This window comes from Ostrinia furnacalis, unplaced genomic scaffold, assembly GCF_004193835.3.
Source record: "Ostrinia furnacalis isolate ACB-3 unplaced genomic scaffold, ASM419383v2 OfSCF5170, whole genome shotgun sequence".
Classification (NCBI taxonomy): domain Eukaryota; kingdom Metazoa; phylum Arthropoda; class Insecta; order Lepidoptera; family Crambidae; genus Ostrinia; species Ostrinia furnacalis.
Genome location: NW_021135409.1, coordinates 134095 through 147359, shown reverse-complemented (window position 1 = coordinate 147359; position 13265 = coordinate 134095). Strand labels below are relative to the sequence as shown.

General features: G+C 38.6%; 1 protein-coding gene across 1 annotated transcript; it reads left to right on the top strand.

Annotated features, from left to right (window-relative positions):
* Nucleotides 1–541: 541 nt before the first annotated feature.
* On the top strand, nucleotides 542–3767 carry LOC114360774 (uncharacterized). Its single transcript, XM_028315564.1, has 2 exons — nucleotides 542–565; nucleotides 600–3767. Exon 2 carries the CDS (start codon nucleotides 2032–2034, stop codon nucleotides 2509–2511), a length of 480 nt encoding a protein of 159 aa, XP_028171365.1. The 5' UTR covers nucleotides 542–565; nucleotides 600–2031; the 3' UTR covers nucleotides 2512–3767.
* Nucleotides 3768–13265: the final 9498 nt, after the last annotated feature.

Sequence of the window (13265 nt, the reverse complement as noted above, 5' to 3'; positions counted from 1 at the left end):
TTTATAACTTTTAAGATTAACTGAAAATGGAGTACCTGATTGAATGCCATACTTATTGCCGAACTAAATACCTAAACGTATATCAAATTAATAATAATTAACATTTTGTTAACGAAAATACTATTTCTGACTATTCCAAAATCAGCTTTACTTGCTTTTAACAAATCTTTATGAATTATCCCTACTAAATAATCTATATCTATATATATAAAAGAAAGTCGTGTTAGTTACTTCGCTTATAACTCAAGAACGGCTGAACCGATTTAGCTGAAAATTGTCAGGGAGGTAGTTTAGAGCCAGGAGAAGGACATAGGATACTTTTTATCCCGTTCTAAATTAAAAAAAGTCTGCTTATTTATTGCCATTAAGGCGGAACAAAGTTCGCCGGGTCAGCTAGTCTATNTTTTGTCCCAATATATTAGGCACACACGCCCGATACAATATTCGTTCCCCGTGCGACTGCCCGCCGCACGCCGCGTACATGTAACCTGACACCCCCACAAAAGTAATAAATTTAGTCTTTTACGTTTTATTGCTAACTGATTAATAATTTCTTCGGAATCAAGTTGCAACGCCAGATCTCGGTGTTATGATTAAAGGGAAAAACTGATCATCGCAGTTATCGATAGCGTCGATCACAGTTGCAGGTTTTTGTGCTACAGATTTCCAGTGATTGTGCCATATCTCATATTCACTCAGAAATATTGTGCCTTCATTTTCCCCACCCAAAAATGTCTGTGCAATCTTTTTTTAAGATTTTCTTTTATCCTTGAGTCATTACTGGTTTTTTCAGGTAGAAGCATTTGAATTCCTTCGATCGTCGATTCATGTGGTTTAAAACGAACGTCGAGTTCTGTAATAACATGATCAATGAAAGGGTAAAACACATTTCGTCGGTAGTATATTTCGGCAGTTTCTGCTGCAATATTATTGCGCAGGGTTTGACTTCCAGTTATTCTTGGCACAACTATATCGCTTGAACTCATCTGCTGTGCTTGCTCAAAAAGGATTGCGAACTGACTTTCGTTCCGATCATTTAGTAAAGTCGTTTTTACAGTTTTTGTATATTCGCAAATGTTGGTCAAATCAACATTGACTTTCTTTATTGCTTTGTTAAGGAAACCCGCAGGGTATCCTTAGTCGGGTCACGAGTTACATAAAAGATAGGTGGCCGAAGGAACTAGAAATAAAAGAACTTCAACCATCAACACAGGCAAAACCATGATGGAGAAATCCGTCACATTCACATCTCGCAGTGCCCTTTCCGACATGGAGGATGATGACGAGGAGACTACAAGCGCAGGAACCAGCACATCAGATCTCAAAAAGATTCCTGATACAGGAATAAAACCTCTTAGTACAGAGAAAAGAGAGAGACCAGGCAATCTAAGAGAGGTGCTGAAACACCTCTGGATGAATTTCGACGAGGTCAAAAGAAGGTTAGATCAGATCCTCAGTGTAGTGCAGATGTTATGAGGAGACTAGATAAGCGGGATGCCACACTTCAAGAAATCCTGAAAGAAATACGAGGCATATCAGCAGTAGTAGAAGATCTTAAGACAACCGTAACACATAAAATGACTCAAATGGAGACTGAAATTGGAGTTCAAGGAGTTCAAATCCAGACGAACTTTTTTTTTTGTTTCTTTTTTTGATTTTGTTGATTAGTTTGCTCCTACTTCTGAAATAAAATTCAAAATGGCAACAAGGGGACCCGTAACAAACAAAACTGGGAAGATGCCCGCTTGCGCAGGTTGCCGCCGCAATATCACAGACAGGCGATACCTGAAATGCTGTAGGTGTGCGCAGTACTGGCACATAGAGTGTGTAAATATTCTCGAGTGCAGATTCTACAACACTATGACGGAGCACAAGAGCAGGTGGATATGCCCAGAATGCGTCTGTAGCCAGCGGAAGTGGGGTGACAACACCGAGACGCCGGTCAAGTCCTCGGAGGTCAGTCAGTAACCACCCGTCGGGCGGCCGCGGCGGCCCGCACGGAGAGTCTGGACGAGACGGGGATGTCTCTGGATGATGACACTCAGACAGCGGAGGAACAGAGCATCGAGGAGAGGGTACTTCCGGCGACTGGCGGCGTCCAGCCAGCTCTCGCTAAACGAAGCCGTCCAGAGCATGATGAGCGAGCTTCGCCAATTTAGGGAAGAAATGCGGGACGAAGTGAAAACCAGGCGAGCCGAGATCAAGTCTCTCAGGGACGGCTTGCTGCAGTTGTCAGAGAGGGTGGACAGCTGCAGGACTCACGTCGTCAGCCTGGACGAGCGAATGAAGGCGCTGGAGCTCAAGGCCAACCAGGGCGACGAGGCCAACACGGCGTCGGTCGCGGAGCTGGAGCGGACGGTCGCGGGACTCAGGCTCGAGCTGAACGACCGGGAGCGGGAGCGCAGTGTTTTGTGTTCTATTGATGTGTGTTGTATGGTATTTAATAAAAAATGGATGAAGGATTCGAAAAAGGACAATCCGATAACCTACCGAGAGTGGACGGACTCATGATTGCTCAATATTTAGCGACAAACAGCGATTTCTTTGCCGTCGAAATGCGAGGCGTAAAAATGCAACTTTGTATTTATAACTTTTCAGATCGGCAAGAGAGAGCTATGGCGATGACGCTATTGGTTAAGTACAGACGACAGCACATCAGGATATACATTTTTGTAGCAAAGTCGCCCTTATCGCAACTACGTAAGATACCAGTGTTTACGTTGACGTGCTGTCGACTGTACAAGTTAAACGAGAAGGTGATGTGTGTACGGTCAAATGTAGAATCACACCGAAACACACCGTACGTACGTACCAAACCATACCACTGTAGTTTAGAATGCAATGAAAAGGATCAAGAAGTTGTGTATGTATGTATCCTGCGAAGATTGTACCGCCAGCAGTGGTGGATGTAAGCATACCATTGCATTTTTAATGTGCTACATCGTCGAAGCGAAGAGCCTTCAACAACTGCTACCAAATGTTAATGTTATGTGCACGCGACTGATATTCATTGGAACGGGAGAAAGAGACATAGAGAGAGAGAGAGAGACAGTCATTGTCACGTCGCGTCGCTACAAGCGCACACCTCCATACATCTCTTGTTTTCAATTTTCTAACTTTTTAGTATTTTTATGACGCAGGATTTATATTATATCAAAGCCCTTATCAATACGATTCAAATGAACCCAAACTTGATGTGATTGTGTCGTTTTATTGCGAAGTACCTATGGCCACCTTCCAGCTCCATCATCAGATCAGCTCCATGTCATCATAATATTGCATGGTCATCCAAATGACATGTGTATGCGAAATTTCATCTTAATCGGTTGTCCGGAAGTGGGTCTAATTCAGCTTGCAAGATTCCACGGTTCCACCCATACAAGTTTGAGCCAGTATTATGACGTCACGCGCATAAAATGGCGGGCCAGGCGCCGCCCGCACCTTTAAAATTCAATATCTTGGAAACTAATTGACGTATCGAAATAATGGAGTTGTTTACTGGATAGTACATTTTTCCTCCGCTAGGCTGCGCTCTGTATTTCTGACCCATAACGAAACATTTTGGAGGAATTACAAAGTTTTATTTTTTGGTTTCAATAAAAAATGCCTCGATGTGTGATAGTAGGGTGCAATGAGAATGGAAGACATACATTTCCAAACGATCCGAAATTAATAAAGTTATGGGAGAAAAAAAAATAAAGCTTCAAAGAATACGAGGTTATGCTATAAACATTTTAAAGAATCCGATTATCAAGAAATTTGTGCTACGACAGGTAAAATTATCTTAATAAAAATGGTTCTAATCATATATTTTTTAATTAGTTTTCTAGTAAGAAAGAAAGTAAGAAAATATTTTATTTGGCCCAACATATTAAATTATTACAGTATACAGTTTACAATACTTGCACATTTGTGGACCAAAATGGCATCCGCTCGATTTGGTTCCAACGAGACACAATTTCAACGGGACACATTTTCAATCAGACACATTCCCACGTGGACACATCAATTATTGTATCATCAGATAATTGTTTTAATGAAAAAAATAATAAAATTTGTTAATTGTCATGGGTAGGTATGTATTCGTATGCCGTTTGGTGTAGTGGTTCAGAACGGACTACTATTCCGAGAGGTCTTGGGTTCGATTCTCGGCCGGGCAGAAATTGAAATGATGCATTTACATTTCTGTGACCGGTCTGGGTGTTAGACTATCTATACTTANCATATCGTAACTTGGGATTCATTTTGAGAATCTGCAAGCCATTTAGAGATATACAAATCATTAAGACTGTTTATTTTGCATATTGTCGCAGTATTTTGGAGTACGGAAGTCCTATCTGGTCTCCTCAGTATAATAAATATATCCGCAGCATAGAAAGAATCCAGAAACTCTTTGTTAAGCATCTGAACTTCAGACAAAAGACGACAATATCTTGTTAAAAACTATAGACCCATCTCACTTCTGAGCCATGTCTACGTCCGAAATTATTCACCACCGCCCTGGAAGATGTTTTCAAGCTTCTGGACTGGAGCGGATTCGGCATAAATATCAAAGGCGAGTATATCACCCACCTTCGTTTAGCGGACGATATCGTAGTCATGGCTGAGACCGTGGAGGATCTAAGCACAACCCTCGATGGCTTCAGTAGAGCCTCTCAACAAGTGGGTCTTAAAATAAACATGGACAAGACAAAAATCATGTCAAATACCCGTGTTGTACCCACTCCTCTGAAGGTTGGAGACACTACACTCGAAGTTGTTGACAATTATGTATAGGTACCTAGCACAAACAGTCCAGTTAGGTAGGTCCAACTTCGAGAAAGAGGTCAATCGTCGAATCCAACTCGGCTGGGTAGTGTTCGGGAAGCTTCGCAATATTCTCACGTCCGAAATACCGCAGTGTCTCAAGACAAAAGTCTTTGATCAGAGTGTGTTGCCAGTGATGCTAGGTTTTTTATGGTCGGGAGGTGGGTGGACACGAATTTTCATTTCCCAGTAAGGCACATTGACCATTATAAAACCTAGTATGTTCATGCACTTACTAGGTTTCGAAATGGTTTATGTTACTTACTGGTTTTTTAAAATGGTCAAATTGGGTTTGTGGTGTAGTTACTAGGTTTGGAGTCCCTTGCCTTTTAGGCTTCTAGTTGTTTGATCGCAATTTCTGTCTTTGTATTCAGTAGGTACCTTAATATTATGTAGCTTTATGATAAAAAACGAAAATCTGAAAACATGTCCCTTACTAGGTTTTTAAATGGTTCAGCCGAATACCAAGTCCAGGCCAGGAAATCTTTAACGTTTTACATAAATATATTGACTTGGCCATCGCATGAAAACACGTGTAAATTAAATTATTTAGTGCGATGGCCAAGTCAATATATTTATGTAAAACGTTAAAGATTTCCTGGCCTGGACTTGGTATTGCATGGATCTCACAACTTTTTACCGTAGAACAACTGAGTTGCGAGACTTGGTTTTTTTGACAAGTATTGTTTTTGATGGGATCTATATATATAAAAGAAAGTCGTGTTAGTTACTTCGCTTATAACTCAAGAACGGCTGAACCGATTTAGCTGAAAATTGACAGGGTACCTCCCTAGAGCCAGGAGAAGGACATAGGATACTTTTTATCCCGTTCGAAATAAAAAAAGTCTGCTTATTTATTGCCATTAAGGCGGAACAAAGTTCGCCGGGTCAGCTAGTATTAAATAAATGCGAAAAACTTTATCTGTCTGCCTGTTACGAATTCACGCCTAAACCATTGAACCGATTTTGATATTTGGTAAAGAGATTGTTTTGAGTCCCGGGAAAGGACGTGGGATAGTTTTTATGCCAGTTTTTGAAACAGGAAGGCGCTCTTATATTTTTTTCTGTGACAGACATAATTTTACGCAGACAAAGCCGTGGGCAAAAGCTAAGTTAAAGGTATGCTATTCTATTCTCATGTATAAAAAATATTATCTTCTGTAAAGTATACTAAAAATCCGTTTAGTAGTTTTTAAATACGTGAATGAGTATTAAACATCCATACTCACAAACTTTGACATTTATAATATTAGTAGCTAGGACGCTAAAACTGCATAATTTTAAATTAATCATAATATTCAACACTTGCTCAGTGATTCAACTAGCTGCCGCCCGCGACTTCGTATGCGTGGAGTCCGTTTTACCCCCTTATGTGTGGAATTTCGTAAAATCTATAATATATAAAGCTCGTCCTATTATATTCTTCGTATTATTTCATATCCTTAAATAAATAATTAAATAAAATCCGTTCTTGGCAGATGTCTACACTCTTTAAGGAACCTACCTGCCAAATTTCAAGTTTGTAGGTGTCAGTATCGGCACCAACACCTTATTTTTTTCGTTATCAAAATGGTACTTATTATTTAACAAACGGTTAGGTATTCAGTTTGGCAATTTGGCATTCAGTCAAGTACTTCAGTATTTCAAAAATTATGTTATAAAAATATATGGCTTTTAAATCATGTTTGCCAGGGGGGACAACAGTCCTCAAATCATTGATTAAAAATCTAGTCCTGTTGTCTCCCCTAGCCAGGGGGGACAACAGGACTGCACCGAAATTTGTTACTAATCATCTCTAGGAATAAATAGGTCGAGTATCCCAATCACCATGTATAAATTTACCTATATTTATTTTAATTAAATCGCAACGTATCGTCATTAATTAGTGATAACATAGATGATTTTAATTAAAGGCTTCGTAACAGAGCTTTAGTTTATGTCAGGAAGTACTTATATCACAGTGCCTTTATATAAATCATATCTCGTGAACAGTTGAGTTGATGATTCTAAGAAATTATAAATTGACTTACATATCATAGTTTCTCATTGTTTGGCCCGTAATAGTGAAACGCTACTCTAGTTCGAATCTATTCAAGATAATATTCTGACTTATTGCATGAATAATAAGCTTACCCTGTAAGGATGTGAATACATTTCGGGAAATCTTTGAGTTTGAAGCTACATTTCCGAGAACAAACCTTTGTAAGTTGTTAGTTCTGCATGAACAATTAGGCTATGAGAATTGTGTTAATTGGGTTCTGAAGACTATTAACCAATAATTAAATAACATTTCATTTCTTTCAAGATTTTTGTAGCTTTGCGATCAATAACTGCTCAGTTTGCGGCCTGGTGACAAACGTTCCCTTTGCCATGTAAAATCTATGGGAGAGTCGCGTTTTTACAGCTCATAAAAAGCATAGGTACTCACTGGCGTTGTCAACTACGTTAATGATAAACACGTATGCTAATAAAGGAGAACAGATTGTATCGTACTCGTATTTTCACTCACCAGTTCACGCCCATTGTGAGTTGGGCCCCGTAGGTACCCTACTTTAAATAAATTGGCGCTCTCTAAAGGTAAAACAGTACAGTATCAGTTCGTTCATTCGTTCGTTTCAGCCAAATGAAAAAAAAAAGAAATGACGTCCACAACGACCGGTCCTGCGCTGCCCTCATCCAGGCTCTTCCCTCAAACTTCACCAGATCGTCGGTCCACCTAGTGGGAGGCCTGCCCACGCTACGTCTTAAGGCCCGTGGTCGCCATTCGAGAACTTTTCTGCCCCAACGTCTACGAGCTATGTGCCCCGCCCACTGCCACTTGATTTTAGCAATGCTATGCTATGACATAGTGCAGTATCAGTACGGTGTCGTTTTCTATAGTAAGTATTAAGTATAGATTTTTAACCGAGATATCTCGGTATAGAGTATACCTACTCGACTCGGTACAGAGCAAACACCTCCCTTAAACTCACAGTGCGGCTTCAAAACAAATTTAATGCCCCTAAATTTATGTAGGAAGGAAAGCAATTTTCCGTGTGTTAACACCGGTATTGACTCAAAAGCATTTCAATTTATTTGCACACATATATCATGAGATACCTCTCCTTTAATTAAAGTGTCGTCTGCCACCCTGTTACTTACAGTTCTATTCCAATTTAAAGTTGACGCACAGTGAGTTACAAAATATATTATTATATATTATGTAACTCTACAACTTGCAAGTTCCTTTCTGACTCTATAGTAAGTAAGTAGAGAGCAAACTTGTGTGAAGACGAATATCTTGGTAAACTAAACTTAGAACTTAGCCTTGATTTTGAAATGACTAATTTATACCTGATAAGTTATTTCTACAGTTTGATAACCACAAAAAATGGTGACAATTAAAATGATAGTTTAGTAAAAAGGAATGTCCTTTTGGAAAAGACGATGACACTCGGTATGCTATTAAAAAACTTTACAATACAACAGGATTGCAGGCACGTTCAAAGTTCTTGGAACTTGTACAGTTGAGAGCACATCAGACTATTAATTTATAGGGAAATAGGATTTATTACAACTACATGAGAACCGTATTGCCAAGCTCGCTGCGCTGTTGTCTGTACACGGTATTACTTTAAGGCTGAGTTGCACCACCTAACTTTAACGATAACTATGACGATAACCGGTGCTTTTTGTATGGAGTTTGACAGATATTTGACGTTTGTCAAAGTTAAAATAAGATGGTGCAACCCAGCCTAAGTTGCATGAACTGTTCGCGAGAGCTCGAAGCAATAAGAGCCACTTAAGGGCCAAGTCTACTAAAAGAAGTGGAAGTTATTATTGAATTGCAAGAAGCATAGTCATAGCTGGGCACCGTTAATCAAATAGTTAACTTCGTTAATCGTTAAACCGTTAATAAAAAAATTAACTTCGTTAAACGTTACATTTCGCAAGATTTAACGCAAGTTAACGTTAATCGTTAATCCGTTAACACATGATTATAAAAGGAAAAAAAATAATTGTATGCAAGGTTCAAATAATTTCGACAGCTTACTTGTATCGCGCATGGAATTTATTCCTCTTTTATTTATGTTTGCGCTACAAGCTTTCGAAATTATTTGAACCTTGCATAAGTAGAATTATTTTTTTCGTTTTAGTACAACTGCATTTCAGAATAAAAGCTTGTTTTTAAAAAAGTTTTTTAATTATTATTTTATTTTACACTTTTTAGTAGTATCTCCTCAATCTCAGAGCCTTGATTTAATTACAATACAATTTAGCACCAAAGTGCTTGAAAAGACAAATCCAACGAACCCAAACTCGATAAGTTTCCACCGTTTCGTTTTGGAATTCCTATGGCCACCTCCAGACTCCATCATCAGGACCCTGGACATCATCTAGTACTAAAGTGCTCGAAAAGACAAATCTAACGAACCCAAATTCGATGCGATGCCGCCGTTTCATTTAGGAGTTCCTATGGCCACCTCATGACTCCATCATCAGACCAGCTCAATTGTACCATAACATTGCATTGTCATCGTACTTACATAAGTATACCAAAGGACAATGACCAAAAATGTATGGAGTGTGGTAAAAATGTCCACCACTAACAAGACCTATGTAGTGAAATAGTCTACTAAATACTGATTCATTATAAGCAAACCGCAATCAAAAATATGCTGTCGGTAGAAAGTTATGACTGAATGAAAAGTCATGTTTTTTACCTTTTCATCTGAAAAATGTTCTTGATATCATTCTATCCATTGTGCGATGTTATGTTATGTCGCTTAGTGTGCCGTGTTAGATTCTCGCTAAAAGAAAAAAAAATAAGCTCAGAAGAAAGACAACAGTATTGGAATTATGGTAGGGTGGTCGCTGCTACGCCCCTATTGGTTGTAGGGTGATGAAATATAACCTAAAACCATCATTGATAAATGGGCTATCCATAACAAAAATATTTTTTCAAATCGGACCAGTATTTCCTGAGATTAGCGCGTAAACTACTACAATTTTTCATACGGTCATAACTTTTTAATGACACCTTATTTTTTTTCGTCCCGTACTGAAAGTTAATCTCTATTTAATGGACTATAAGCCAATATAGGTAATTAGTGGTGGACATTTGGACCACTTTTGGTCATTGTCCTTTCAGATCAATCGGTTGAGGAAAACTAGTCTTAAATTCAGTTGCAAGAGTTGTCCCACACATACCTACTAAAGTGTCGTTAATAGTGATCTGGTTACAAAAACTGTTGTTTTGGGTTCTGGAAGTTCTGGAAGCCCGAACGTACTTGTCAGAACGCGTTTTTCTAGCGTTTTTCATCGTGCCTGCTGTATCTTTTTGGTAAATAGTAGTACTGGATTAACGATTAACGGACTTAGGATAGTTTAACGGAAGTTAACGAGTCCGTTAACAATTTTTAAAGTTAACTTAAAAGTTAATCCGTTAATAGAAATGTTAACTTCGTTAATTAACGATTAACGGATTAACGAGTTAATGCCCAGCTATGAGCATAGTACTTTGTTGGATGCTACTTAAATTAAAGAAACATAGTGCAAATTGATCAATTTTACAAGTCAAGAGAATATCCTTTCTCGTAAGACCATCCGGTCATCTCATGAACTGCCTTTTAGATACTAAGTATTCTTTAACTGGCAGCCATCCCCTGGGGTTGATAAAAGCTAGTATAAGTGTCACTTTCACTGCTTTAGAGCCCAGATTTTTAAAACTTGGTTATTATTATCACTGATTGACTTGCCTTCTCATTGATATTCCTTTAACGTATCTAATTCCTGGAATTGTTTAAAAGTACCTACAAACTTAATGTGAACACCCAAGTACAGTCTATTTTTGGAGTTTACGGGATTCTCATTATGGTAATGATGTACGTTATTCTTTTTCTGAAAATAAATAATTGCTAATTCTATTTTTAATTAGAACCACAAAAACTCAGCTTTGTCTCGGTAGGTTCATTATGTATTTATTGGACTTCCGACCTCTTGTAGGGCTTTTAATTACCACAAAAAATGTAATTACGAACGGCACAAGGGCTAGACTCCTTTTTATTATAGTAGTAAAGCTCGAGGAGTTAGTTCAAAGCTTTGTTACTAGTGATGTCACACGATATTGCTTACTATCGATAGACTATCCGATTTCTATCAATATTCTAACTTGCCAGTATATCGATGGTATTGAGGTATGATAGTCGTTAGCTCTAGTCGGCCGTGTGGTGACGGCAGAGTAGAATACATTTGTCACCAACCCCTACTCTTCCCGCGGGTGTCGTAAGAGGCGACTTAAGGACTACACATCAAACAGAGAACGGGCAGCAGCGCTCTCTGACAAACATAAATCTTTTAAACTGCGATCTCCAACCCGCCTGCCAAGCGTGGGGATTATGGCAAAACCCTCTACTATAGTGGAGGAGGCTCATAGTCCAGCAGTGGACTGTAAAGGGCTGTTGATGAGTCGTTAGCTCAGATCATAGAAGGGAATAGATGTGAAACGGGGGCGTGGCGCGTGTCTCCGCGATATGCCCAGAAACGAACATCGGCCGCGAAGCCAGGCCAAATTGCTTTTTTCAAAGTGTGCGTGACGTGCCTTATGGCCAATCATAGCACTTTTAAGCCTCTTGCACATGTTGTCGTAGACTCTCAGTCGCTTTGTTTTTACACAGTTGAATGTGTGTGTGGGAGCTGTGGTGGGGGAAATGTGGGGACACTGGTTCTCGTTGTAGTTAGGCGCGAGTTCATATCTATTCCCTTCTATGATCTGAGGTCGTTAGTTACCATAGGCATGAAGTCCCGTACTCCCGTATGACCTAGGTTAGGTACACAAAAGGTTAAAGTTCGTGAAGAGAAGACCCATTTTAGAATTCGGCTCGCGCGATAATAGCCTTAATGGCATTCTGTGACTTACCAAAATTTAAACAGGTAAGGTCAGAAACAAAACTAATAATTAAAACTCTTTGATAAACGTAGACTAAGGCTGAGTTACACCACCTAACTTTGACCGTAACCATAACGATAACCGGTGTATTTTGTATGGAGTTTAACAGAATTTTGACGTTTGTCAAAGTTAAAGTAAGATGGTGCAACCCAGCCTAAGTAAGTACCTAATTTGTCGAAATACGAATACGAGATGATGTTGACAATAAAACGTTTATTTTCTTTCAAGGAAAAGTCGGTAATAATAAGATTATCTGTTTAATTTGCTTCCTATACAAACTTCAGATTGAAAGAAGAAAAAATATGGTTTTCTCGTAAATTGCCTACTTATTAGATCATTACATACGGTATACGTACGAGTAGATACCTACATACGAATGCGCAGTATTACTAATTGTACTAGAAATATTCAATTTTGCAATTCAAATAGGGATTACGCGATTTCAAATGGAAATCGTAGTTCAAAATCACGTTTCCAGTTGTGCGTCAAATCTAAAATCTGACCACTGACCGTGTCCATGACGTGATTTGATTTGCTATACATAGCATTGCTATACTCCCACGTGCTGGTCGAATGTTAGTATGAATAAACTTTAATTTAATTGAAAAGATGTGTTAGACTTATCCCCTTTTTCATCATCAATCCCTAATTTTTACGTGAACCCTATGATAACACATTACAGGCATTTTTCATAGGGGTCGCTTAAAAATTAGGGATTGATGGTGAAAACGGGCATTATACTAACAGATGTTATGTAGATCGCGCAGACCCGTTTCAACTGATACCTATTTGAACTTTCTAAAAAACTCTTCATAATGAATATTAAAATGAACCTACATTCCAAATTTTAATATTAGATCTACTAAGTAATATTGGTTGCGCGTCGGGACATGCGATTTTTACTAGCAAAGACATTTAGCAAGTACCTAGGCTGTTTTAGTGGGAGTAGCCTGCCCAGTGCCCACGACTTCACGGCCCATGGTCGCCTCTCAATTTGAGCCTACACGTGTAAATTTATATCCTACTTCCTACTAATTATTATACTCGTAAATGCGAAAGTTTGTATGGATGTTAGGATGTCATGACGTATGTTTGATACTCTTTCACGCAAAAACTCCTGAGCGGATTGAAACTTTAAAGCATTATTGTTTGTAACCCAGATTAACATGTAGGCTATAATTTATGCCGATCTGTGACAGTAAATTCACGCGGGTGAAGCCGCGGGAAAAAGCTAGTTGAGTTTTATATTCATGAAAATCACATATATGATTTCCCATGACAATATTTAAGGTCTGATAGAATCACAAGTAGGATACTCGTATGTATTTTTAGTAAATGGAAGATAAATTGGTTAATTTTCCGACAATGTTTTACTTTCATTAGAGGAAAAAACCTTTTTAGGGTTCCGTATTTTTTTGGTATTAAATAAAGTAACTTCATAGTCATTTTTAACTGCAATTTTATTATGGTTCTATTAATTTTAAAATGATGTTTATTAACGTAATATTTATAGTACAAAAATCCCTTTACG

Bases quoted from the DNA above. Each gene is read 5' to 3' on its own strand.
- LOC114360774 (XM_028315564.1), top strand. From the start codon at position 2,032: ATGATGACACTCAGACAGCGGAGGAACAGAGCATCGAGGAGAGGGTAC.